The 25,470-nt window shown below is 52.4% G+C and overlaps 1 protein-coding gene across 9 annotated transcripts in view; it reads right to left on the bottom strand.

Moving 5' to 3' along the window:
- SFSWAP (splicing factor SWAP) overlaps positions 1-25,470 on the bottom strand; it is a 70,098-nt gene that overhangs the window by 33,057 nt on the left and 11,571 nt on the right. For all 9 annotated transcript variants that reach the window (XR_010407377.1, XR_006793068.3, XM_064578181.1 and 6 more), the window contains 7 exons: positions 23,133-23,358; positions 21,916-22,022; positions 21,387-21,519; positions 4,562-4,775; positions 3,187-3,318; positions 2,399-2,492; positions 1,380-1,548 (listed from right to left, as the gene is read on the bottom strand). Coding sequence is in view for 7 of the 9 variants with exons in the window: in XM_064578181.1 (XP_064434251.1) it covers positions 1,380-1,548; positions 2,399-2,492; positions 3,187-3,318; positions 4,562-4,775; positions 21,387-21,519; positions 21,916-22,022; positions 23,133-23,358 (1,075 nt within the window). In the remaining 2 variants the exon portion in view is untranslated. The remainder of the gene's footprint in view (positions 1-1,379; positions 1,549-2,398; positions 2,493-3,186; positions 3,319-4,561; positions 4,776-21,386; positions 21,520-21,915; positions 22,023-23,132; positions 23,359-25,470) is intronic.

Here is a 25,470-nt window from a genome sequence, read left to right on the forward strand (position 1 = left end):
GGCACCACGTGCTGCGCTCAGTCACGATGCCTCCCTGGCACCCAGGCACTCTGCGGCTCCACACCGGACCGTCACAGGCGCGGGCCGGGCTCTGTGAGACGGCTCCGAGCGCAGCAGGAGGGGGGTGGGCCGTGTGGTCCCAGCTGCCCCACTGCCTGACGATCGTGGCAAGCCACCTGCTGCCCCCGGCTGCTCTGGCCTCCCACCCGCCCGCTCTCTGGTTGGCAGAGGCTGCCATGGCCTGGGGGTCACTGCCACCGAGCCCCAAAGTGTCCCTCTCTTCTCTATGAACTAAATTCCAGGCGGGCTGGCCTGTCCTTCTGAAACACAGATAGTAAATACCTCCCCCCGCTTCTGCAGCAACAACTGATTTTATTCTCCACTTATTATGTTCCTTTGTCATTTCGATGAGAGTCTGCAGGTGGCTGGGAAGGGTGAGATTCAGCAGGTGTGCTTAGGTAACTCCTGGAATGAGAGGCTCGACTGAGTTTCCCCGGTCAGTCACCCACCTGCGCCGGGCTGGTTACTCCAGATCACCACCCTATCCAACAAGGCAGCTCGATGCAAAGCACCTCTGCCCCAGCAGCTCGCCCTCCCCCGACTCTCTGCAGCTCTGTGTCCGGCACCAGCCCCACCAACAGCTCCAGGTGACTCTCTGCTGGGTGTCCTCACAGTCACCACCTGGATGCAGTCATTTCTCTGATCTGGCACCTGCGACGACCGAAGTCCCAGCGCCCCACGAGCTGATTGTGGCTGCTCTGCAAGCCGCGCCCCCCAGGACCCAGCCACCACTCTGACCACGCCTCCTGTGTGCACCTGCATGCAGCTCTGGCCTCTGCCTGGGACTGTGGCTCTGTGTGGGGTGCCTGGTACTCCACCAAGTCCCTCCCGTCCCTGCCACGTGGGACTCACTGCAGCTTCCTACGTCTCACCCACACTGACCTGTGCCAGCCCCCCGTCCCGCCCTTTTTAGTATATCGACGCTTTCTGTGTAGGCCTGCCTGAACAGAAGAAAGTCGTTCTAAGAACATAAATGGTGACAAGGTGCAAGGAGTGGAGGAGTGCCCGGGAGAGGGCCTCAGGACACACAGACAACTAATCTCATTGGTGCCAGAGTCCGTACGCGAGTGTGCCTGCTGGAGTCCAAGAAGGAGCCAAACACCCGGGACACGTGCTGAACATTTCCGTTAAACTTGCTAGAACAGACCACGAGACAAAGCTGTACCTCAGATGAGCTCCTATCCCAATGGCCCCACACTCCAAATGAGGAAAGATTGCGAGGCAGGGGAGCTTTAGGACAGCAACCTCCCAGAGGTGATGGCCCCCCACACCCCCGACCTGACCTGACGTCTGCAAGGGCGGGACTGGCAGCGGCCTACCTTTGACCAGCTTCCCGTCTGCTACAGTCTTACTGGATGACGCCTCCTTCTTCCCCGTGGGGCCGCCTCTCGCTGCGTCGGCCGAGTCTTCACACACACCCTCCTCCCCACCGTCACTCGGCTTTTCGGGAGCAGATTCTGCAGGAGCCTCTTCTGGTGCTGACACAGCCTAGAGATTGAACGTGACGGTCAACGGCGCCATCAGAGCCACCCAGGGTTTGCCACAGACAGACAGACAGACTTGCCACCTCCTGACACAACACAGCAGAGGGGGAGCGCAAGGAGGTTCTCCCTCTGGAAGGACAGAATGCCTCTAAAAGCTGTAATGCTGTCTCGGGGGCCGACGCACACCTCCTTTTCTTTGGACACAGATGCCTGAGAACCCTTCCAAAATATCAGATCATGCCCGTCGGCTGCACAGGAGTCATTTTTATCGGTCTGAGCAGTTACAGATACAAGTCTGAAGAACGCCACTGATAAGAAGCAAGGCCTACATCATCTACAAAATAGGTTTGAACCAAACAGGCACCCATGTAACCGGGGGAGCGCTGCAGGAGAAGCGTTACAAGGACAGGAGGAGCGGCATCCAGCAGGCGTGCGAGTCCCACAGCGGGACGCTGCACGGCGGCCGGCCGCCCCCAGGATAAAGGCCCCACCACGGGCAGCACTGGCCATGAGCACCACGCTCCCATTCTACATACGGACGGGTATGTTAGTGCAAAAGAAACAGGGAACAGGGCCTCCACCAAAAGCTGTTAAAAACAACAGCCAACCAAAACATCAAAGGCTTCAAGAGACAGGATTCTCTGTTCAGAACATGCTGATCATCAGTGAAGTTTGCACAGGGGTCAAAGTCTTCCAAGGATCCCAAACACAGGTTTCCACTCTGAAAGGTGCAGGCCCTCGCAGACAGAGTACAGCCAGGAGCCCTCTGCTGCGTCCTGGGAGTAAGTACCAGTATTCCTGCACCTGTGCCCCAGCCAACACAGAGGCTCCGGGTCTCCCCGGCCCCCCAGTACCTGTGCCCTGTCGCCCCCTTCCTTCTGGAGGAAGAACTGCTTCTTGAACTCGTAGTAGGCGTTATACTGGTGCCAGGGCTGCAGGAACTCGAACCTAGGAGCAGAGACGAGGACGGGTCAGCTGCGCGGACACACGGGGCTCCTACAGACGGCTCGCTGCGAGCAGCCGCTGTCCCACATGCTCTCCAACGACCACTCGAACCAGTTACCCCGACAGCCGTGCGTGGTCACAGAATCACACGCAAGCGCAACCTCTTGCTGGCTGGCTCACACCCGAGGCATGGAACATTATTTGATTAAATGGCAGACTCTTTTCCCTGGTTCTTTGTTTCGTGTTTCTTTATAAACACGTATCTTTTTTTTAAACTTGTATTTTTCTACCTGGCATATATATTTTTCTAGTTTTTATTTTCACTTCATTTGGTTAACGAACAGTCTGATACTCGTTTCAGGTGCGCGGTGTACTGACTGAGCACCTCCATACACCCCCCGGTGCTCCCCAGGACAGGTGCCCTCCTTCATCCTCATCCCCACCCCCTAAATGGCAGATTCTTGAAAAGCAGCAACTCCAGCCCTGTTTTAGGTAAGCTTCAGCATTCTTAAAAACAAAACAAACAAAAAACCCACCACACAACTCTAAGTAATTCAGCAAGGTGATTATAAGACGTATTTACGTAAACACACGAGGATTAAAAACGTTAAAGAAAGGAATTAGGTAGCTAGACTAAAACCAAGCTAAGTGAAACGCCCCACACACCCGTATCCATCCCCCCCGTTCCATTCCTCACCTCTGGTCGTTCTTGGCACGGACGCTGGTCTCAAACTTGAGGCCGTTGCGAGCCACGTATTCTGCCAGCTTGTCGATCACGGGCTGAATGTCGGGGGGCGGGGGGATGATGGCCGCCACGGGAGCAAGTGCACTGCAGAGGAGAGCTCCGTCACGCTCCCAGTGCAGGGGCCCCCAAAACCACCAGCTGGTGGACCAGCGCGGCGCGCTGTGGGGGGCTCTGAGCGTCCTGGGCCACACCCACACGCAGTGACACACACACACACACGGAGACTATCTGAGCACACCTTCAACCACGAACAATTAATCCAAGTCAGCTCCTTGAAAATGGACTAAAATATCCTTGCCAATGGTAAAAATGGGGTTTTATGGAAAGTAAGAACTAAAACCATAAAAACAGGTTTATTTTTTCCCCTAACGTTTCCCTCCAGTGATAAGCCAATTCTTAGAAGCAACCAAGAATAAGTCATGCGTTGATTCTTTTTCACATTAAAACAGAGGACGTGCACTTCAACATCCTCGTTTTGTGTCCCCTTTCTCAGCACGGTCAGAAAGGTCATTTTGCAGAAACACCCAAGTGTTCTGTCAAATTTCAACTGCAGGCACCCAGCGCTCCTGACAAAGCGCCCACAGAGCACTCGCCCACTCTGCAGACCCCAGATGTTGGTGTAAGACAGGTGTTGGGGCCCAATCTCTGCCCCACTGTCACTTTTGTTCAATGCTCAGCTGGTCTGGCAGCCAGCCCCCATTTGCCTACAGCTTCTGGGAGTCACTTCCATCGACTTCATAAAATCCTGCATTTCTTGGAAATAACTGCAGCTTCACTTCCCCCTGACTTTACGAAGAACTGCCCAACTGAGATGTCAGAACATCAGAAAGCCCAGATGTGGGGGGTCAGGGTGGTGTGGGTGCTAAGGATGCAGGGGTTATGGGGACTGTGGGGTGCTGAGGATGCAGGGGTCATGGGGGAGTAGGGTGCTGAGGATGCAGGGTTTATGGGGTATTGGGGTGCTGAGGATGCAGGGGTTATGGAGTAGTGGGGTGCTGAGAATGCAGGGGTTATGGGGCACTGAGGATGCAAGGTTTATGGGGGAGTGGGGTGCTGAGGATGCGGGGGTTATGGGGAGTGGGGCACTGAGGATGCGGGGGTTATGGGGAGTGGGGCGCTGAGGATGCAGGAGCTGGAAGTGATGTGGGGTGCTGACTGGGAATCAATTTTCTAAGTGTTCACGTCATGACGATTTGTGCTATCAGCCCGTAACTTCAGTATTTGGACACTTAAACCCTCAGGCGACAGAGACCCTGCTGGAGAGCCAGACCAAAGACCCCAGCCCGAGAGCAAAGAAGTGCGTGCCGACGGGCAGAAGTGGGCGTACCTTGTGGTGAGGGTGGCGGTCACCCCGCTACTGGTCTCTGCTGTGGTTGGGGGGGGTGGGGGCGTGGTCCCGGGGGGTGGCGGGGCGGCGGTGGCCCCCCCAGCAGGCAGGGTGCTGTAGTAGGCGGCCACGTCGACCCCCGGCGGGGGGGGCGCCAGGCAGTAGGTGCCGTCGGGCAGCATGTAGTAGCTGTAGTACACGGCGGCCACGGTCGCTGCGGAAAGACACGTGCAGCGTCACTCCATCGGCGACCACACCCTTTCTAGAGGTTTCTGATTCGAGGAAGGCTGCCCATGGGACAGCTGATCTGGAGGAAGCGGGCAATGTGGGGACACACCGGGGACAATGGACCGCGAAGGGGCAGCAAACACGCCGATGAGAAGTCCGCTCTCAATGAGCGTGCACGGCTGGGCGCTGGCGTCCTTCCCTCGCGTGACATGCGTCTACAAAGCCGTTTGCTGTAACCGCCACCCCCCACCCCCCGGACGCACAGCCGCGTGCCTACCTCATCCCCATGGACGCAGCTCTGCTGTCCACGGACAGCGACTCACGACAGCCTCCTACACAGTCCGGCACACATGCAAGTGCCCGCAGGGCAGCCCACCGTTCCAGTAAATAAAGTCCTATACGCTCATTCATCCTTCTTGTTTTTTTGGAAAAATACTTAAAACCAGCGAGATCGTGTAAGATTCAATGATCCAATTAAGAATTTTATTTCTAATCCTGTTGTGGATATGCAAATGGTTCCGACTGCATTGGGATTTAATTTCCTTCTCGTTGGAGAACGGTGAAAAGATCTTTCCAGTTAAAGAGCTTTATTTTGAGGGCGCCTGGGTGGCTCAGCGGGTGAAGCGTCTGCCTTCGGCTCAGGTCATGATCCCAGGGTCCTGGGATGGAGCCCCGCGTCGGGCTCCCTGCTCGTCGGGAAGCCTGCTTCTCCCCTGCCTGCCGTTTCCCCTGCTTGTGCTCTCTTAGACTCTCCCTCTCAAATTAAAAAAAACTTAAAAAAATTTTTTTTTATTTTGATTTTCAATTAATTCACTTTTAACAAGAACATATATGAAGAGCGGGTGCTTCACCGTAACCCTGGTTCCCAGTGACGTGTGCTATGCAGGGAAACGCAGCAGGACGGCAACTTGCACAGCTAGGCCCCAGCCCTTCCCGAGGCTGGAACGAAGCACAGATGACTGGCTGCAGGCCCACCCACAGCTGCTAACGGCTCACTCTTTGTTCACCGAGAGTGTGAGCTCCCAGCTTGTCCTCTCTTGATGTCACGCACTGACCGCAGTTACACATTCACAACAACACCCTGAGCTTTCATAGACACTGGCCCCAGATCCTGGTGGCATGATCCCTGCCCAGCGTTCTCAATCACATCTCTGCAGGAAGGCGGGGCCCAGCCAAGACCGCCGGCTGGAGGCCGGGGCAAGCAGGGATGGCAGGAAAGGCACGTTCACTCTGTAACCCAGCACGGAGCACACAGTGTTCATCAGACAGACGGAGAGATGCGGCGGTTCCAATGGAAGCTTTTCCTAACCAAGCCAGGCGATTGCACACAAACCTAAGCCTCTGTCAAATCCAACGCCATCCTTGCGAGAATGGAATTATAGTTCCCACCCACTCGCCTTCAGGCGGTCAGGCTACCGGGGTCCCTCTTCTCAGCCCCCAGGCAGAACCACCCCACGGAGAAGGAGACAATGTGGCATCAGCGAGAACAGAGCATAACCCTGACCTGCCTCGGAGAACACCCGTGTGTAGCCCAGGGTCTCCAGGAGAGGGGACAGGACACATTTACTGTCTCGTCCAGAGTGTCACATCTCATTGGAAGGACAGACACCCACTCCTGTCCTGGACAGTCAGCCTGCTGCCTGAAAACAAGTCAAAGTGCATTTTAAATCATAGCCACGACCAGTGAGCCATGTGAACTCATAAAAATAGAAACAGTTGGGGCGCCTGGGTGGCTCAGTTGGTTAAGCGACTGCCTTCGGCTCAGGTCATGATCCTGGAGTCCCCGGATCGAGTCCCGCATCGGGCTCCCTGCTCAGCAGGGAGTCTGCTTCTCCCTCTGACCCTCCCCCCTCTCATGTTCTCTCTCATTCTCTCTCTCTCAAATAAATAAATAAAATCTTAAAAAAAAAAAAAACTTTAATAAAAATAGAAACAGTTCACAAGTTTGGACCAACAGCGTAGGTTGGGCAATCGCAGTGTAACGCAGCCTTCGTGCAACAGAAGTCAATAAACGGTTTTCAGAACTGAGCACCATCCCTTTGAAGTACTTGTACGCAGATTAACCATCAGTCCACAGGACTTTCCTGAACTGTCCATCATGTTAAATCGAAACAGTGTTAAAAACAGCGCTCCTGGCACACTGGCAGATTAACTCGGGAATCCACCCTCAGGACATGTGAAGACACTGGCTAAGATAAAGCAGAAACTCTCAGACCACAGCAGAGCTCACAAAAAGAGGCGGCTCTGTCTTCAGGTGGGAAAATGAGAGCCCGCCCAAACCTGAACGCGCCCTCGGCCTGGGCTGCCCCGGGACCGCAGCAGGGGGTCAAGCTGGGGCAGAGGCGCTGAGCCGGCGTCCCCAAAAGACGTGTGCAGGCGGTCCGCTCTACCCTCTCGCCATACACGTGGTGAGCCTTCCAGCAGAGTCTTCACCACACTTTGCAAACGTGCACTGGAATTTGACAAACTCCATTTATCTAAAAATAATGCTGACAGCCACCCAACATCGCTGTCTAGTGAGGTGTGGGGTGGCTCGCTGGCTGGCAGGCCTCCCACTGTGGGATGCAGGCGTCACGGCAGGTTTAACAAGTCCCCTTTCAGCTGGAGCCTCACTTTGAGGACTGCCAGGGATGAAAAGCCTTCAGGGAGAGGGTCCCCAACTCTGGAGCCCGGGGTATGACAGTGGCGGTGAACGGCAGCCCGACCCCCACGCCTTGCCTGTCGCACCACCTCTGGGTCCCACTCCCAAGAAGAGCGCCTCACTCCCTCACTTCTGACGCCGGCACATCCTGCAGTGTCCTCCGCGTGACGCGCCCCCCCAGCTCCCAAAGTCTGACCGCCGGCACCTCCCCCATCCCAGGCCGACTCGAGGGGGCCCTGCTTGCCCGGGGCACCGCCAGGTCTGAGGGCTCCACGTCCGAAGAGCAGCGGCGGGCAGCCCCCACAGCCCCCAGCGGATGGCAGGCACCTGCCCAGCATTTAATGAGTGAAGCCAGCGACACCAGCCAACAGCAAGGCCCGGGAGCCTTTCCTGACACCTCGTGCTAAGGTACGCGGGCACACGGACTCCCCCTTTTATCTCTGAGGCCGTGAGCCTGACGTCACAGGCCCTTTAAAACGGCCGTCAGAGTGCACACTTCTTTGTATACACCCCCCCGCCCCAACTCAGAGATTCTCACGAACACCGAGTTTTGAGACTCCCTGGACCAGACCGCAGACAGGACATACGGTGTCTGGTGCTCCAAGGCCGAGCTCCCTTGAGCTCACCGTCCCGTTGTCATGACGGGGTGCAGCTCCCAGAGGGCTCCTACCGCTGTCTCTACCACTGGACGTCCGCAACCTAACACACCTCAGTAGCCTCGCTGTCCTCCACATTTTAGGCTGAAGGTCTGAGAGGCGAGTGGGTTTCACAGGACATTGAATGTCGATGGCATTACTAGCATCATGAGCACCACCAATCCTACTCCAGATGAATCCAAGAAAGACGTCTCAACGCCACCTACGTTTCCTAAAGGCAGACGGAGCTGTTACGAAAAGAATCCAGCTCCTTCAGAGCGTAAGGCACATTCGGGAGCACTTCCTTCCCAGACTGCAGCTGCTTAGAGATGGACAGAACCACGTAACACGGGGGCAGATCAACACCCCTGATTTCCTTCCAAAGCCCTTCTACTCAACTGCCTTCCTGCAAAAATCAGAGCCAATTTACTGATATCTTATGTGGTCTTAATCTCATATAAACTTAACTCCCGGAAGAGAATCCTGGTGTCAAAAGGGTTCTGGGAGATGAGGGGGCTGGTGAGCAATCCCTTCTGTGTAAGCAGCAGTTCGGGGAAGACAACATGGCTCTGTATTGAGAATGAAAATGCCTTTACTGAGTGCTGTGGAACCAATCTATTTTTTTTTTTTTAAAGATTTTATTTATTTATTTGAGAGAGAGAGAATGAGAGAGAGCACATGAGAGGGGGGAGGGTCAGAGGGAGAAGCAGACTCCCCGCCGAGCAGGGAGCCCGATGCGGGACTCGATCCCAGGACGCTGGGATCATGACCTGAGCCGAAGGCAGACGCTTAACCGACTGAGCCACCCAGGCGCCCGGAACCAATCTATTTTACCCATACAAGACATCTGGACGATGGAGTACGACCAGTGGAGCGGCTGTAAGCGGCGGCCATGACACAGCCCTTGGGCCTGCACTTCACCGCGCCCACCCCCACACCCCCCGCCGCCCCGCCCTGTCCAAGCCCAGGTGAGCAGCTTGGCCTCCCCTGGACCTGCAGACGGTCCTCCCCATGCACCCCAGGGACCTTCCTAGCAAGTTTAATGGCTTTAAATCCTCTTTGTGCTTGATGATTCCAGAATTCCTACCTTCAGCTCTGAGCTGAACTTGCACATTAACTGCCCACTCCACACCCCCACTGGGATGTCTCATAAACAATTCACTCGGGTTGAGTTCAGATCAGGATCCCTGCCTCCTCCCCACGGCCATGCCGTGCCTGTGGGTGGGTCAGCTGCACTACACGCTTCCTCCCAGACCCCTGCTCTAAAGCTCCAGAAGCACTGCCTGGACCAAACAGAATAGCAACCCCCCTGCCCCCGGAAACCCTCCTATCTCTTCCCACCCAGGGCTCAGGCCACGTTCCCTGCCCTCTGTCCCACCACTCCCCGGTTCCGCTCTCCTCGGGCCTCTGGCTTGGAGGGCCTCCCCAACGATGTCCACCGGCACGGTGACTTCCTCTCGGGCTCTCCGTTCCATGATTTTCCACGACAGAAGGAACCTTGTTCGCTGCTATTCCCAGCACAGTGCGAACACAGTGCCAAATCTGCTCAGTGACTACAAGTTACACGCACGAGGATGAGACGTGCAATGGCGGTAGGCTTCTCTGCAGCAGTAAGGGCCACTAGAAAAGGGTGGCCCAGAACTTCCAACGCCCGAGGGGCAGTATTCAACGCACAATTCTAGGCCTGTCCAAACCACTTACCATATGCGAGAGCAGAATCAGGGCACCCTAAAACGTGTGTGCTCCTGCGTACCCCACTGGAGCGCGTGCTAAACCAAGTACAGAAGTAAACATCACACACACCAGAGGAAGCTCAGGCAGTAACCCAGGGCATCGGCGAGAGCCTGGAAAACACTGGGCTGCAGGCTGAGAGCGCAGCCACTTCACGCGGGTTCAGGGGCGAAGGGGCTCAGCAAACACAGCTGTGAACGTCACCAGAACGCGCACCGGAGCACGCGCCATGCCTACCGTGCCCGCAGGTGACCAAGGCGTCTGAACGACGATGTGCTGGGGAGGCGGCCCACCCCAGCCGCCCTGCAGACGCCGGGCTGGAGGTCACGGCAGCTCTGTCTGGGTGACTGCCTACAGCACCCAACAGCTGGGGCTACTCTAACGCAGGGCGCAGGGCGTAAAGACAGGCCCCAGACTTACGGAGAGTCAGGGCAGGAGGCTGATAAGCCATTTCTGTATCGTTCTCTTTTGAATTTTGATGATAAAGTAGAGATTTAAGTGTATCAGTTAAAGTTACAAAGTAGCCAAAGCAGAGATGAAACACTTAAGGTAAGAAGTAAAATTTGGGGTGTGAGAGAGCACCAGTGAGCTCAATTATCATCCATCACAGCAGGAAGACAACAGAGAATTCAACCCAGGGCAGATAAATCCCAAAACAGCGCTACAGACCCGTGACTTAGAGGGTAACCATCAAGAACTCAAAGACAAATGGTTAAAAGGAAATACTGTGAAACAATGTGTGTGTGTGGGGGGAATGGGGGTTCGACCAATACTTCTCATAAAAAGCATTTATTACATTACTTGAAAGTGTATTACTCGGACTCAAGTAATTTTTAAAGTATCCTAATTACCATCAAAGAGATGACGAGTATCTGACCCTCCAGTGCCCCCTGAATGCCGGGGAAACAGCATCATTCCCGCTCCTCCTCAATGTGTTACTGCGTGTGTCCGTCCAGCCACTATTAATAAATACGTCCTTGTAGGAGCGAGGCGTCTAGGGGCTGGAGGCCCCGCAGTATCCATGACAGACCAGTCCTGTCCTCCTGCCGCTTCTATACAGCAAGTGAGGGTATGAAGTAAACCAGACACTGAGAATGGCCAAGCGAACGTGAAACCCTGTGAGAAGGGCATGAACTGGGGAGGACCGTCAGCAAAGCCAGGGGAGGTCTGACCTGAGAGGGACAGTGTTTCCCGCCAAGGAGGAGCCAGTGCAAAGGCCCTGCGGTCAGATCCCACTTAGCACACTTCAGGAACAGGAAGAGCACACTGGGGGGCAGTGGAGGCGAGTTTCTGGAATCTCAATGGGATGGGTAACCACAAGGAGGTTCTGAGTAGAGACATGATGACATGGGGTTCAACTTCGGGATCATACTGGGCTGCAGGAAGGCAGCACCAGGACCGAGGAGGCTGACAGTCAGCGGCTGAGACCACAAGTGGACCTGGCGAGGAGTGCCAGATTTGGGACAGATCCTGAACGAGGTCCCCAAGGACGTATAGCGTGATTACACATGGGTGTGAGAGACGAGAAGACTCACATGGCGCCCGCTGCTCTGGCCTGAACTGGGGGTGTGAGGGGAAATCGGGGGTCGTGCTGCAGATGCTGCAGTTCAAGACCTCCGCTGCCCAGCCCAGCGGTGACGGCAAGAAGGCAGGGAGGTCGGGGATGCAGACACAGATCTGTACCAACAGGATGTGGGAACATTTCCTAAGAACACAAACAACGACATACTTAAGAGCAGGATTTTACCAAAATTGGTCTTTGCTATAACTTTAAAGTCTATAGAGCTTTCATATAAAAAGAAGTCAGTAAAATGAAGACATTTATATTCAAGTAAGGTCTCTCGCTAATTCTGGGATAGAGCATGGTTGGCAAATGTTTCCTACAAAGAGTCAGACAATAAATACATTACTCTTTGTGGACCAAGAGGCAAAATTGGGGGCATGATATACTCAAAGAATAAGAAAAAATAAATTCCCACACATTTTTTTTTTTTAAAGATTTTTTTTTATTTATTTATCTGAGAGAGAGAATGGGAGACAGAGAGCATGAGAGGGGGAGGATCAGAGGGAGAAGCAGACTCCCCGCTGAGCAGGGAGTCCGATGCGGGACTCGATCCCGGGACTCCAGGATCATGACCTGAGCCGAAGGCAGTTGCTTAACCAACTGAGCCACCCAGGCGCCCCCCCCACATTTTTTAATTGATGAAATTCCAAGTATAATAAAAATACCTGCAGGCCGCCCACCTAGCAGCTTCCGTTCACCCTAGCTACACCTCCCTCCCCTCCACAAACTGGAACGCTTGTTTGTTTTCCAAAAGTCACACTTTTCTCAAGAGCTTTTAGAAACGCTCTTCTAACCTCAGCAGTTAATAACTTCAAAAGTGTTTTCTTTTTTTTTTAAGATTTTATTTATTTATTTGACAGAGAGAGAGAGACTGTGAGAGAGGGAACACAAGCAGGGGGGAGTGGGAGAGGGAGAAGCAGGCTCCCCGCCGAGCAGGGAGACCGATGTGGGGCTCGATCCCAGGACTCTGGGATCATGACCTGAGCCGAAGGCAGATGCTTAACGACTGAGCCACCCAGGCACCCTTCAAAACTATTTTCAAACATATGGAAAAGTCACAGGAGTACCATCTGTCCTCACTCCCACCATTATTTGGGTTTTCCCATACTCCCTTCTATTGTGTGACCACACGTTCAGGGGTTTCTGAGACACGGGTGGATTCTATGGAGAGGATGATATGCATATTCCCAAACACTTGGGGTTCTGATCTCTGACTTAGGTTCACAGTCAACCAATAAACACACAGAACGTACAACACTGTAGATAATTTCCTAAATCACAAGTGAGGTTCCTTTACCCCTATTTCACATTCAAGCTAAAGCTAGACTCCAGGGGGTGGGGGGGGGTGGAGGGAGCCACCGGCCAAAAGAAGTTACTGCACACACCCCGGGGGGTGCGCATAGCAGGACCGAGGCCCGAGTGGCTCCTCCCGTGTAGTTAACAGCTGACAGACCGGCGTCAGAATAAGTAATTTTCATGGTGATTTCACTATGTAACATAAAACTCTACGAGACTACCTATTCTGTTGAAAAGAAACCTTAATAAAGGTTTTATTAGCACCTAAAGATTCAGATCCTGAACACAGTTATTAATCTCATCAGCAGTCTACTCGACTGGAGAATTTTCCTCTGCCCACAGTTTAAAAAGTTATGCTCTCTTCACACTGAAGACCTTTACCCCAGAAGTCAAATTATGGGAGTTCAAACACCAGGCACCAACAACACGATCCAATAGTGATCTCTAGGATTACCGAGTTCTGCATTTCTCTCATCCACTGGACGGTCTGCTTACCCCGTCCCCAAGACTTCCAGCTTTGCCTGGTGGATTTGGACCATTTCCACGAGTTCCTGAAGGGCCCCTGTGACCCGTTTGCTGCACGCAGGGTACTCATCTGCTGGCTCTCCATAATACAGTCTTGTATTGCAGGGAAACCACAGTCAAGCCAACCAATAACCCCTACAATGCTAAGTCCACACCTGTGTTTTTAAAGCAGCCTTTTTTTAGCTTAGTTGACATATAAAGTACATTAATTTCAGGTGTGCAACATAGTGATTCAACTAAGTTGACAGTTTTTACATAAAAGAGTATTACGCCCTGCCTTACTCCCTAAATACTTGAAAGCATTTATCACTTGGATCATCACACAGTGTCTGAATATGTTCAAACTTAATACTTGTTACCACAAAGTGCATCCCAGTCACCTTTTTAGTCCCTTATGACCTCCAGACGACCCGGTGTTAAAAAAATTCCCCAAATGAGGGGTGCCTGGGTGGTTCAGTTGGGTAAGCATCTGCCTTCAGCTCAGGTCATGATCCCAGGGTCCTGGGATCGAGTCCCGCGTTGGGCTCCCTGCTCAGCCTGGAATCTGCTTCTCTCTCTGCTCCACTTGTGCTCTATATCTCTCGCTACCTCTGTCTATATCTCAAATAAATAAAAACCTTAAAAAAAAAATTCCCCAAACGAAAGGAGACTTGTCTCGGTCACCAAAGCCTTAGACTAGGAATATCTGAACAGCTTCTGCGATGATGAAGAATGTCGTCTGTGGGGCGCCTGGGTGGCTCAGTTGGTTAAGCGACTGCCTTCAGCTCAGGTCATGATCCCAGGGTCCTGGGATCGAGTCCCACATCGGGCTCCCTGCTCTGCGGGAAGCCTGCTTCTCCCTCTCCCACTCCCCCTGCTTGTGTTCCCTCTCTCACTGTGTCTCTCTCTGTCAAATAAATAAATAAAATCTTTAAAAAAAAAAAATGTCGTCTGTAAAGCTGGAAAACCACTCAAACCAATCAGTTTTAACCCTATGAATACGGGACCCAGGGACTTCAGGCCAGTGTTTAAAAGCAATCGCTCTCTTTCTGGCAAATAAAACCTTCTAGAAAGGCCTGTCTCTACCCATTACTTAAAGTCTTCATCAGTGACCCTCATGTGAAAAGTTTTGAGTTTTCAATACTGTATTAGGTTTGGAGGCCTGTTACATAAAAACAGGTTCCAGAGAGTTCTGGGTGAAGAAAGGGAGCGGCTCAAGTGTGCAACCTGAACCGCAGGGTGGAAACGCCTGCAGACACATGGGGAGGGCCTGCTGACTGGGGGCTCGGCGGCTCCGAGACCTGCTCGGGGGCATTTTCAGGATCTCACAGGAGAGCCCAGAATGGGCTTTCCAGAGAAGGCTGCACTTGGAAAGGAAGACAAAGGATCTCAGACGTGGCTGGGACAGTGTCAGGGAGGAAGGGCCTACGGCATCAGACAAAAAGTCTGGACAGATCCGCCGGCATGAGCGGGAGACAACCAGGAAAGGGCACAGAGCTCTGCGGGCCACCAGAGCTGAGCAGCGACCACCGCGGCCTGCATGAAAACAGAATGCAAGCAAGCACGGAGTTTTCAGAGCCACAGATGAATCTGGTGAGAGAAGAATTCCACGGAGCACAAAGGAAAGGAAAGAAAGCAACCCCTGAGCCGGACCGGGGCCGAGCTAAGCTGGGTCCTAACTGGGCTTGCCGCCTCCTGTGCAGCCCGGGAGAGCTCGCGACGGTTTTTACATGTTTCAGTGGTCAGAAACAAAACAGAACACTTCATGACACAAATGTTCTATGACATTCCAGTCTGGGCGCCCCTGAAGCCCGGTCGGCTGGGCCCGGCCACGCCCCCTCGCGGCCTCCTGTCTGTGCTTGCCGAGCAGCTGCAAGAGCAGGGCCCTGCCAGGGATGTCGGGACCTGCGGCACAGGACCTGAAAAGTGACGGCGGGACGTTCACAGCAAGTCTGCACATCCCGCTGCTGCACCGAGAGAACAGAGGCCCCAAGCCACACCTTTACAGAACCAGCACGTTTTAAACTCAGACAGGGGCGCCTGAGTGGCTCAGTGGGTGAAGCGTCTGCCTTCAGCTCAGGTCATAATCCCAGGGTCCTGGGATCGAGTCCCATCGGGCTCCCTGCTCCGTGGGGAGTCTGCTTCTCCCTCTCCCTCTGCCCTTCCCCCCTGTCTCTCTCTCAAATAAATAAATAAAATCTCTTAAAAAAAAAACCCTGCAACAGACAGAACAGGTATGACTGAGAAAACCAGTCAATGACGCAGAAGGAGATGGACAGAGATGGCCAGACCCACACGCTGAAGGTGAAAGAGAAACAGATTAAAACAAAAAAGAGAAAATGATACACACAGAAGAAAAAGATGATCCAAAAGAAGAAAACTGATTTCTTTTAAGCAGAGAAGCCAACAACTGGAAGAGAAAAAGTAAAGAGACCTCCAGACGACCCGGTGTTAAAAAATTTTACCATTAAAATTTTAATGTTAAAAAAGAGAGACACACGACAGAAAACAGCCTCCAGGATGGAGGATGGAGAACCGAGTGTCTGAGACGGGGCAGGACACGCTCCAGGGCAACGGGAGGGGAGGGAGGGGATTGCCCACCAGGTGGCCAGCCAGTGAGCACCAGCACCGCCCCCCCGCGTCCCCCCCCCCCCAGGGGTCGCTGATGTGACCGAGCTCTGAGAACGGCGTCCAGGAGCAATGAGTGAGAACCAAGCCGCTAACAACCCCACACGACTGGCTTCTCTGCCGTAGGAAGGCCCGGGCTGGACGCTAGCTTACAAAGATCTCGGAGAAGGAAGATACTCCCCAAGAACTTTACATCCAGACAAGCTCTCCTGTCTGCACAAGGGTGGGAGGGGGGGCACTTCTCAAGCATGCGAGAATGCGTGAACAGAACCCTCGGGACAGGGGTCCATGAGACTTGAACGCACAGAGGCGCCCCAGGGAAAACCTAACCCTCAACAGAGGCCAACCCGACCAGGGGGTGTGGGCTACAGGCACACCATCAGGATTACTCACACTCTCACAACACAAACAGACTGCTTCCTAAAATCAGGAGTTGGGGCGGGGGAGTAAGGGATTTTAGGAGTATTTTAATTTCTTCCAGTTTCACAGTTAATTAATGACATCTAAGATAAAAACAGAGCTTTAAAAAAATCTACAATCTCAATCTCTTTAGTGTTCTCCTAATCTCCGAAACTGAATTGAGGTATGGAAGAAACTTTGATCTGAAGATCAGCAATTACTTTACTTTGATTTTTGATTATAGGTTCTTCTGTTAAATTGGAATAAAATTAAAAAAGCTTACTTCCGCTTTAACACAATATTTCTATCTGTACGTCCAACTTTCTAATCCCTGTTCCGCACAAAGCCCATCTTTGTATCCCCAGCCGGGAGCTTCCCGCCCTCCCCCCACTTCTGTCAGGGTTTCCCACTGCATCAGGGATGCTCCCCTCAGGATAAAAATGTCTATTTCTGGGCGGTGGAATCTTGGGTACTATTTTTACTTTCTTGCTTCTATTTCTCTTCACTTACAATAAAGGAATTTTTTAAAAAAAGGGTTTAGAAAGTAAGTAAAGCACTTCAAGATCATGATTTTGCAGAAAAAAAGAAATGCCATGAACAACAGCAGCAAAATCACACTTAAAAAAAAAACAGCAGAAGCAAGAAAATAATCTAGTCTAGCCACACGGTACGGTTTAATTTCACTTCAGCTATTTATAGAAAGAAACATTTAAAAAAACTGGGTTGGTGTTTTAGTTTTAAAAACCTGCCTGCTATACCAGTGAACAGTACTTCTTTCAGTATTACTGTTTCCTGCATAATTAACTGTATTTATGACCCTCTTCGACGAAGATTTACAACTAAATAGCAGGAAACAACCAAGTAACAGAAAATCACTGTCAAGCTAATAAAAGGAAGAAATTGTTAGTTTTACACATCTGTATTTAAGGATCTTTTAAAAAAATTCTTTCAAAATAAAAACAGACGCTTTTCTTCGGAGGCTGCCTCTATCCAGGAAAATCTCTCATCAGCAAGAAGTCAATCACAAGGAATGGCCCGAGGTGATCCCTAACCACGCACTAATAGAAAGAGTGGGAAAGGCTGGGTAACCCTGGCTCTGACGAGCCCCAGCGGCGCCAGGCTCCGGCGGGGAGCAGACAGATGGTCTTGAAACTGCGTGTTAACGTCACAGGCCTGCCAGAGCTCCCTCAGGACCCTGCAGCAGTTTCACAGAGACATGCCATCCCTCTTGCGCTTTTCTGGGAAGGGGACAGTCACCTCCACGGTCCAAGAGGCACAGACACGCGGCGACGGAGCGGCCCCCCGCGGAGCCCCACTCCGCAGGTCATCTCTCACCTGACCCGTTGGGAGATGCTTCCCCCCGAGTCTGAATCTGACTTGAGGGCCTCCTCCTACACCTGCTCCTCCGCACCCGGCCCCACCCCTGCACACAGCCAGCTGTCCCCTTGTCCTCTCCCGAGGGCACGCAGGGCATCTCGGTCTCCCCCCAGCACTAGAAATCTGGCTCGTGCTGAGTACTCCTGTAGCTGCGGGTGTGGACTGCAGGCACGTGCACCCTCAGGTCTGACGGACGCGGCCAGCGCGCCTGCACACGCGCCCTTGTCACCTCCGCCCGCGGCACGGACGGAAATCGCACCGCAGGTCCCGCCGGAGTGGCTCCTCTTCAATCTCTATCGTTATAAAGGAACTCAAGCTTGTTAACGTGAAATGACATTTTCAACAGCCCAGAAGCCTTGACTGTACCCAAGATTTGCAATTCTCGTGTTCTTGCGTGCCGGCCAGGGCGGGCCTGTCGACCGCCGCGGTCCTGTATCCTGCACGCGTGTGCTGCGGTCTGGCGCAAGGGCGACCCTGACTCGCACCGTCCAGGCCTCGGGCTCTGAAGCCAGCAGGTACAACGCCACTCGGGGGAGCCGCGAGGGGAAGCCTTTACGAAAACTGCGCAGCCACGTTTACCTTTCTGAATTACGCTGCGGCCTGTGTTTCTGCTGCACTTTTTCCCCCTATTTGACTATAAAAGCTGTTGGAGTGTGTTAAACGCTTCTGCTTCCTCTGTAATTTTACTTTTTCTACTAGCGCAATCCAATGTCATCTGTCAGCTTAAAGGACAGAATTCCTCACCGGCCCAAGTCTCCTCACTTTGCTGAGCTGTCCACGCGGCACCTCCACCTGGAAGCCGCCAGGCTGCTGGGTGAAAGACAGGGCTCGTCCCTGGGGACTCCCCTCCCCGCAGGCTGCCCAGTGCCTTCCCCACCCGCTCCGGTCGTGCGTCTCGGGGCTCTCGTCCGCGCGCCCTCTGACGGCGGCCCTGCTGTGCGTGCTGGGCAAGCTGCCAGCCTGGTGCGCTGCACGCCAGGGCCATGAGGCTCCTCTCCAGCTCGCTGGGCCTGTTTGCTTGAACGGCACAGCTCTCCTCTGGAACAGTTTTTTCCAGTGAAACTACTGTAATTACACATTTAATTAGAATTTATGCAAATCGGTGGAGGACCAACTGCTTACAAGACCGTGCAGAACCAGGGAGAACTGGGCGGAGAGCTGTCAAGTCACAGATCGCCACCCAAACTCTGCTCTGGGGCCGGTCACCGCACAGCGTCCGGAACGGAGGGGGCAGTCCCACGCGACTGGCCGATGGCACACCTCGTGTCCACGGTACGAGATGTTTCAGGTCCGCCGGTACCACTTCTAGGTCTGTTCTTAGCCCAGACTTTGCTTAAACCACCACCTCCTCAGGCCCCGACAGGTCTTCCCTTGTAACATTTCACTTACTACCTGATAGGACTCACTGTGCCTCCTTTTCAAATTTTCCATATTCTTGGTTTTGTTTTTTTTTTTCCAAAGGTAACCACAGAATCTACCCGCAGATGAAAACAAACATCTTTGAAAACCTGAATACAGGTGCTCACATGTATTTGCACTGGGCAAGTTCAAGCCCAGGGCTCCTCCTAGAAACTGGATCAGTGTGTCTAACTGTCCAGGCCTCCTGCCTCACCCCACGAGCCTTAGACCCCGGAAAGAGGTTGCTGTGGCGACCCTGAGGCGGGTGCTGTCGGGGGGGCTCTCACGGGACACTCGCTCCCCACCAGGCACGGCCCCTCTCCCTCTGCACAGCCCAGCTTCAGAGGGCCCATGCTCAGGCGTCCATTTCCACACCCTGTCTGCTTCCCGCCCCACTGCAGTCCAGCTTCTGTCCTCCCCATGTCAACGAACCGGCTCTCGCTTCTGGTAACGAGGGTGCTACATGCAATCTGGACACCTCACAGCCCACCTCCCCAGCCTCTAGGCAGCACTGACCACTGCTGAGCAGTCTCCTGAGAAGCACTGGGACAGCCCACTGCCCCCACGCCCATGACCCCTTCCACAGGCACAGTGGAGACTGGATGCAGAGGGATGCCTACAAGCAGCACCTACTTGCCCACTGTTTTCTTGGACTGCCTTGTATTTTTACAAAATATGAACTCATTGCCGACATTTGTAAATTGAGATATTTCACCTAAATTTAGATTTCTTGCTTCTCCGGATAACCTGGACCCTGGTCCCTGCCTCTGGCACAGCCGCGGTCCCTGCGTAAGCAGCCCCGGGTCCTGTCAGCACGGACTCTCTCATCTCTGTTGGCTTAGACAGCTGAGCTGTGAGGCAGTAACACCAGGCTCGAGTCCCAGACGGCCTGTCACGCTCACACTCTGGGAGGCGCCGTGGTCACTAACTGGCGCCCCCCGCCGGAGCACTTCCGGGGGAAGGTGGGCACGGTCCAGGCGGGGAGTTACACCTGGTGCACCTGCTGTTTGCCCAACGAGGGACCGCCATCAATGGGGCTCTGGGAGCCCGCAGGGAGCCTGAGTCACAGAGCAGACACTGGACCTGCTGCACGCCAGGCGTCCCCCCCGCCCCCCAGTGCCGTGGGGGCTGCAGACACGCCGCCCGCCACCGCCCTCGATGCTTAACGATACAAGCTCCATGATAAACAGAGCGAATGATCGGGTGATGGTGACCCTGCCCCCGAATTTCCTCTCCTCTTCCGTGCAAGACAGTTCAATAGCTTCAGGATCTAGTGGATGCACACGGACAAGGTGTTTAACTTGGAGAAATCCAATGACAGGGCTGAAAAAGGAAAACAAGGAAGCCGAGGGACGTTCTACTCAGCCAATTTCTACTGGTCACTCCGACTCCCGTTCACCGGTGTGGCCCTGCTGTCCACACAGCACTCCCCGCCATGAGCACTGCAAACCCCAGGTCCTTTAAGAAGCTTTTTCAGGATTCCCTCAAGTCACTGACTTGTAAAGTCTGCAAACGTTACTTCGGCATGTCAGAGTCACACGCTGCCACGGGCCACACCGGGAGAGGGGCGCAGAGGGGCCTGGCTACTCTTTCTGACAGACACTCGAATAATGAGCAGCCTATGTCTTAAAAGAGAATTATCTCCGCTGATCTTCCACCCTCTAATGGCGACGAGCTTTATGGATGGATCATCTGATCGGATCTGCAGGTGAAGGACAACAAATCCCTGCAGCCATCCTAAAGCCTCTGCTCTTATTCAACACTGAACTTCTGAGCAATTTTAAAAAGATCGGATAATGAGACCGAGGTCAAATACTTTCAAATGATTACTTGAATAGAACCTCATGATTTGCCTTCCATTAATAATTTTCTGGTAATTAAAAAGACAAAAGGCTAGCAAGGAGCCCGAACAGGTGGGAACTGTAACTAGCTGGGACTCTAGGGCGCACATCGCACGCTAGCTTGAGCTGTGTCCTTTGCAGGAAAGCAACCATGCAGACAATGCAAGCCCACCAGCGTCTGCGCTCCTTGGGCTTCGTAACAGAGCTTCGACTTCGGTTAGGGCTGCGGCCTGTTGGGACTCCAGACCCCCCTGCTGGCCGGGAGACCATGCAACACCGTCCTGTCTGTGCGGGTCAAAGGGAGGCACCAGGCACGGCTTCTTGCCGGGGGGAAGCAGGGGTCTTCAAAGAAGGGCAAAGTCCCCGAGCACCTGCTTTCCTCCCCTACCCTTCTGTTCATCCTTCCTGGAAGGCAGAGCTGATGCTGGACACGGAGCAGCCATTCGTCAACATTAGGTGACACACAACAGGATGAGGCCACGTGCCGAGGATGGCTAACCATTAAGACCCGAGTGACTGAGTCCTCCCAGCACCTCCACCAGACGTGGGCTGCAGGCCGGGAGGCGCACAGTGAGGTACTCACAGTCAGCGGTGTACTCGACCTGGGAGGGCTGCACGGTGCCATCTGCTGCGGGGGGGGTGGGGGCGGGGCTGTCGGCCTGGGCTTTACGGACCAGCACGGCAAGGGGGTGATCCGGGTCCACCACCTTCAGAGGCTGCAGACAGAGAGGATGCATGATCACACCATTTCCCGGACCCTGAGTCATGGAGGACTCTTTTGTGGCCAAAGAAGGCTCAACTTAAGGGCTCGGCGGACGTGCTTCAGGAAACCCTCGGCATGCACACACAGAGGGCCTGACTGTGGCCATGCGTGAGCCCCAGAGGAAGCGAGGGGACAGATGGCTTCCATCCTCTAGTAACCACTTGGGAAAGGAAGGAGGGGTGGGCAGGACTGTACTGCCACCGATAAGAGTGAGCCACCAATCAAACAATGAAAATGCAAAACAGACTTTGATGATGATAAGATACAAAAGAAATGGCTGCTTCATGATTTCCCAAAACTAGACTAGCAGCAGTTTTGTTATAGTATAAAAAATACAGAAGATCAGAACCTTCATCAGCTCCTCCAGGCGGTCACACTTCTTGGAAGCAAAGAGAGACGGGTGCAGGTAACTCCCATCTCCTTCGTCGTCGTCATCATCAGAGCTGACCCCCGACTCTGGAAGGCAAGAGCGTGTTTCAAGATTCGGGTGTGTGCAGAGAGGCAGGGCACAGGTACGTGATGGGAGCACGCAGCAGCAGACGGAGACAGGGCTGCTGGTAACCGAGCGGCAGTTATCTGCTGGAGAGCGCCTCTGGGGAACAGCCCCTGGAGCGCCACTGCCCAACTGCTCAGTGGAAAGCAGGGGACAGAGATAGGCGAGCGCCGCGGGCCCAGCCAGCACGGCCGTCCAGAGCTCACTAGGCTGGAGCCACCGCGTTTTAATTTTCTAGAAAAAAGGCAAAAATCCTGACTGATGAAAGGTAGAACAACGGCAACCGATACTTTAAAAAACTGTGGAGAAAATGAGATCTGTAAGCAAGGTTTGTACAAATGATTCTGAAAATCGTGTTTCAGCTCAAGAGAAAAAATTCAATGGCAGACATGTACAGACTGCTGTCCCTGCACATTTTTCAAAAGAGTTAACTGGGCTTTGTGGAAAGAATTCCCAATTTAGGTATTTAATAAAAACAACAGATCATGGTAGAGATGAATAAAAAAAGGGAGTAAAGCTGACCGCTCCATTTCTGTGCGCACGGCTGGGACCACCCCAGGAAGCAGATTTGCTCTTTTCTCCAGGAAACGTGAAACAGCCAAAACGAGAGGAAAAATTTCCAAACCAGATGATTATGTTCTGATAGAATCAATATTTAATTACATTTCACTATCTATGTAAATACTAATTAAGAATCTAGTATATTTCTGGGGCGCCTGGGGGGCTCAGTCGTTGAGCGTCTGCCTTCGGCTCAGGTCATGATCCCTGGGCTCAAGTCCCGCGTTAGGCTCCCTGCTCGGCGGGAAGCCTGCTTCTCCCTCTCCCACTCCCCCTGCTTGTGTTCTTTCTCTTGTTGTCTCTCTCTCTGTCAAATAAATAAATAAAATCTTTAAAAAAAAAAGAAAAAAAAAAAGAATCTAGTGTATTTCCAAGATCTACTCAAGAAGCGCTTTACCCCATCTAATCAGCATGCCTTAGTGACAGCATAAACATTCCGGAAATACTGCCGTGCAGGCTTATCCCCTCCCAGAGGCCGCCCAGCACAGACCCCGCGTCCACACAGTCTCACATACTCTTTTTCTCTTCGTTTCTGTTTTCCGCCAGCACCGTATAGCGTCCTTCTTTCATGGCTTTCTGGATGAATTTGTAGTAGGGGTTGAGGTAGTGATCAAAGCGTAGAAAGTCGAATTGAGAGTTTCGGGCCTGCTTGGCTTTCAGCATTATTTCAAACTGTGCTCCCTGTTTGCACACGAAATTGGCTGTGCGCTCAATGATAGCATGCATTTTAGCTGTTGGTGGCTATGAAAAAACATACATATTCACGTGATCAATTTTTCCTCTTTTTTCACTGGCCACATGACTTAAAACACACACAAAAAAACTGGTTTTACTGTCAATTATATGAAATAAGAGACATTTCAAGGGGCACCTGGATGGCTCAGTTAAGTGGCCGACTCCTGATTTTGGCTCAGGTTATGATCTCAGGGTCATGAGACTGAGCCCCATGTTGGGCTCTGTGCTCAGCGGGGAGTCTGTCCCTCTCCCTCTGTTCCTCCTGACTTGAGCTTTCTCTCTCTCTAATAAAATCTTAAAAAAAAAAAAAAGAGAGAGAGACACTTCAGTCGGAAGAGCCCAGTTTGAACAGCCCTGGTTCCAAGACACTTTGGTCTATTTCTGGATTCTGCAGTATTTCACGGGGAGAAAACTCACGGACCGAGGCAGGCCACTCCAGCTTTGGGCAGAACTGACTCGAGGCAATCTTTTTTACACCAAGTCACTGTACCTCCACAGTAACCAGGTTCTGTGATGGGGCTGGAGGCTGTGAACCCTCAGAAGCTGTATGCAAGTTATGTACATATGCACGTTTCTAGGGAGGGGGTACACGTTCACCAAGTTTCTCAAGTGTCTACACATCACTCTTCTTTCCTTCTTAGCTGGGGCTAGATTTCATAGCTTGGGAAACAGCCTTTTTGGAGATGTGAGGAAAGCCCCATGCTCTCTCCTGCTCCTGTACCTAACTCGTCTCCACAGCACGTGGGTGTGGTCTGGCCAGAACAGGGAGGGTCTTACCCACAGGGACAGAGTGCACCATCTTGCTGCCTCCAAGTGAGGAGGTTACTACTAGGAACCAGACCCTGCCAGCGCTGCTGTTACTTCTACTACATGACACGCTTGGCATTTCCCACCCACAAATGGAGCTCGTCAGACCAGATGCTGAAAGCCATACTCCAAAAATACTTTTAATAATAACGAAGAGATTAACACTTGGAAATTACATGCAAATAATGTGGGAAATTATTCATTAAAAATGGGCAGTTAACTATTCAAGATGCTTTCTGTAATTCCAGAACCACATCCTTCATAAAACATAAATGCCTTAACTCTTAAATTTAATTCCTGAACTAATACTTTGAAGTCCTTCACACTTAAACAGGATAAGTACCTACAATTGAAGTTATTTATTGATTCCAAAATAAACTAGATTCCATGTCAAAGGTCTACTGTGCCTGGAGTATGGATCCTGAGGCAGATTTTCAATGGCTTGGGTGAACAGCATGATTAATCTTTGTGTTCCACGCACATGTCGATCATCAACAGTGAATTCAGAACAGTGACCTTGAAAGGAAGCTACAATCGCCTCCATGGAGAGGCATTTTCTGCTGACCAAACTAACCTGCTGTTTTAAAATCTCCTAAAAGGAGGCCTATTTATGATGCGACATCATGGTAAAAAGACAGTGGCCACAAAGCGTGGTGAGAAACAGAGCACGTGGTGAGCATACTTCTGGACCTGCTCCCAGAGCAAGTGGATAACATACCAACACCTGGTGTGGAAAATCTTTGCTCTCTTTATCACACTATTTTTACATCGATCTTTTTCTATTTAATACCACGAGTATCCCTACTATATAGTGGGATTTCAAGGACATATATACATATATGAGGTGTTACAAAAACTGATGATAAAAGGGGAAATACTTGTCTCACGTGGGGAAACCTTTGGTTTAAGAAAGTGACTGAGCCCAAGAAGGCAGGCTCACGCTTCCTCAGTCCTCCCAGATTACACTGACACAGCTCTAAAAACTGCACGGTAGACAGTGGGAAATGGTAGAATAGTATATGAGGTGAGAAAGCTCACGCCAGTGTCAGGTCTCCTAAGAGCTCTGGAAAATGCTGGAGCTCAGACCCGAAGCAGGGGGACCAGGACGGGGTGGCACGGGAATGGAAGGCAGAGTGAAAAGTGAGGAGCCCCCGTAGCAGCTGGGCTGGCCCTCTCCTCTGCTACGATCAGGGGAGGAAAAATTAAATGCCCACTTCACTCACAGCCCAAAATAAATATCACATCAAGTCACAATTCAACTGTAAAAAAAATCCAAAAAACTATAAATGCAACGGTAGGAAACAGGATAAT

Source organism: Mirounga angustirostris, unplaced genomic scaffold, assembly GCF_029215605.1.
Source record: "Mirounga angustirostris isolate CCGP_5_RB_7025 unplaced genomic scaffold, mMirAng1.0.hap1 SCAF_14, whole genome shotgun sequence".
NCBI lineage: Eukaryota > Metazoa > Chordata > Mammalia > Carnivora > Phocidae > Mirounga > Mirounga angustirostris.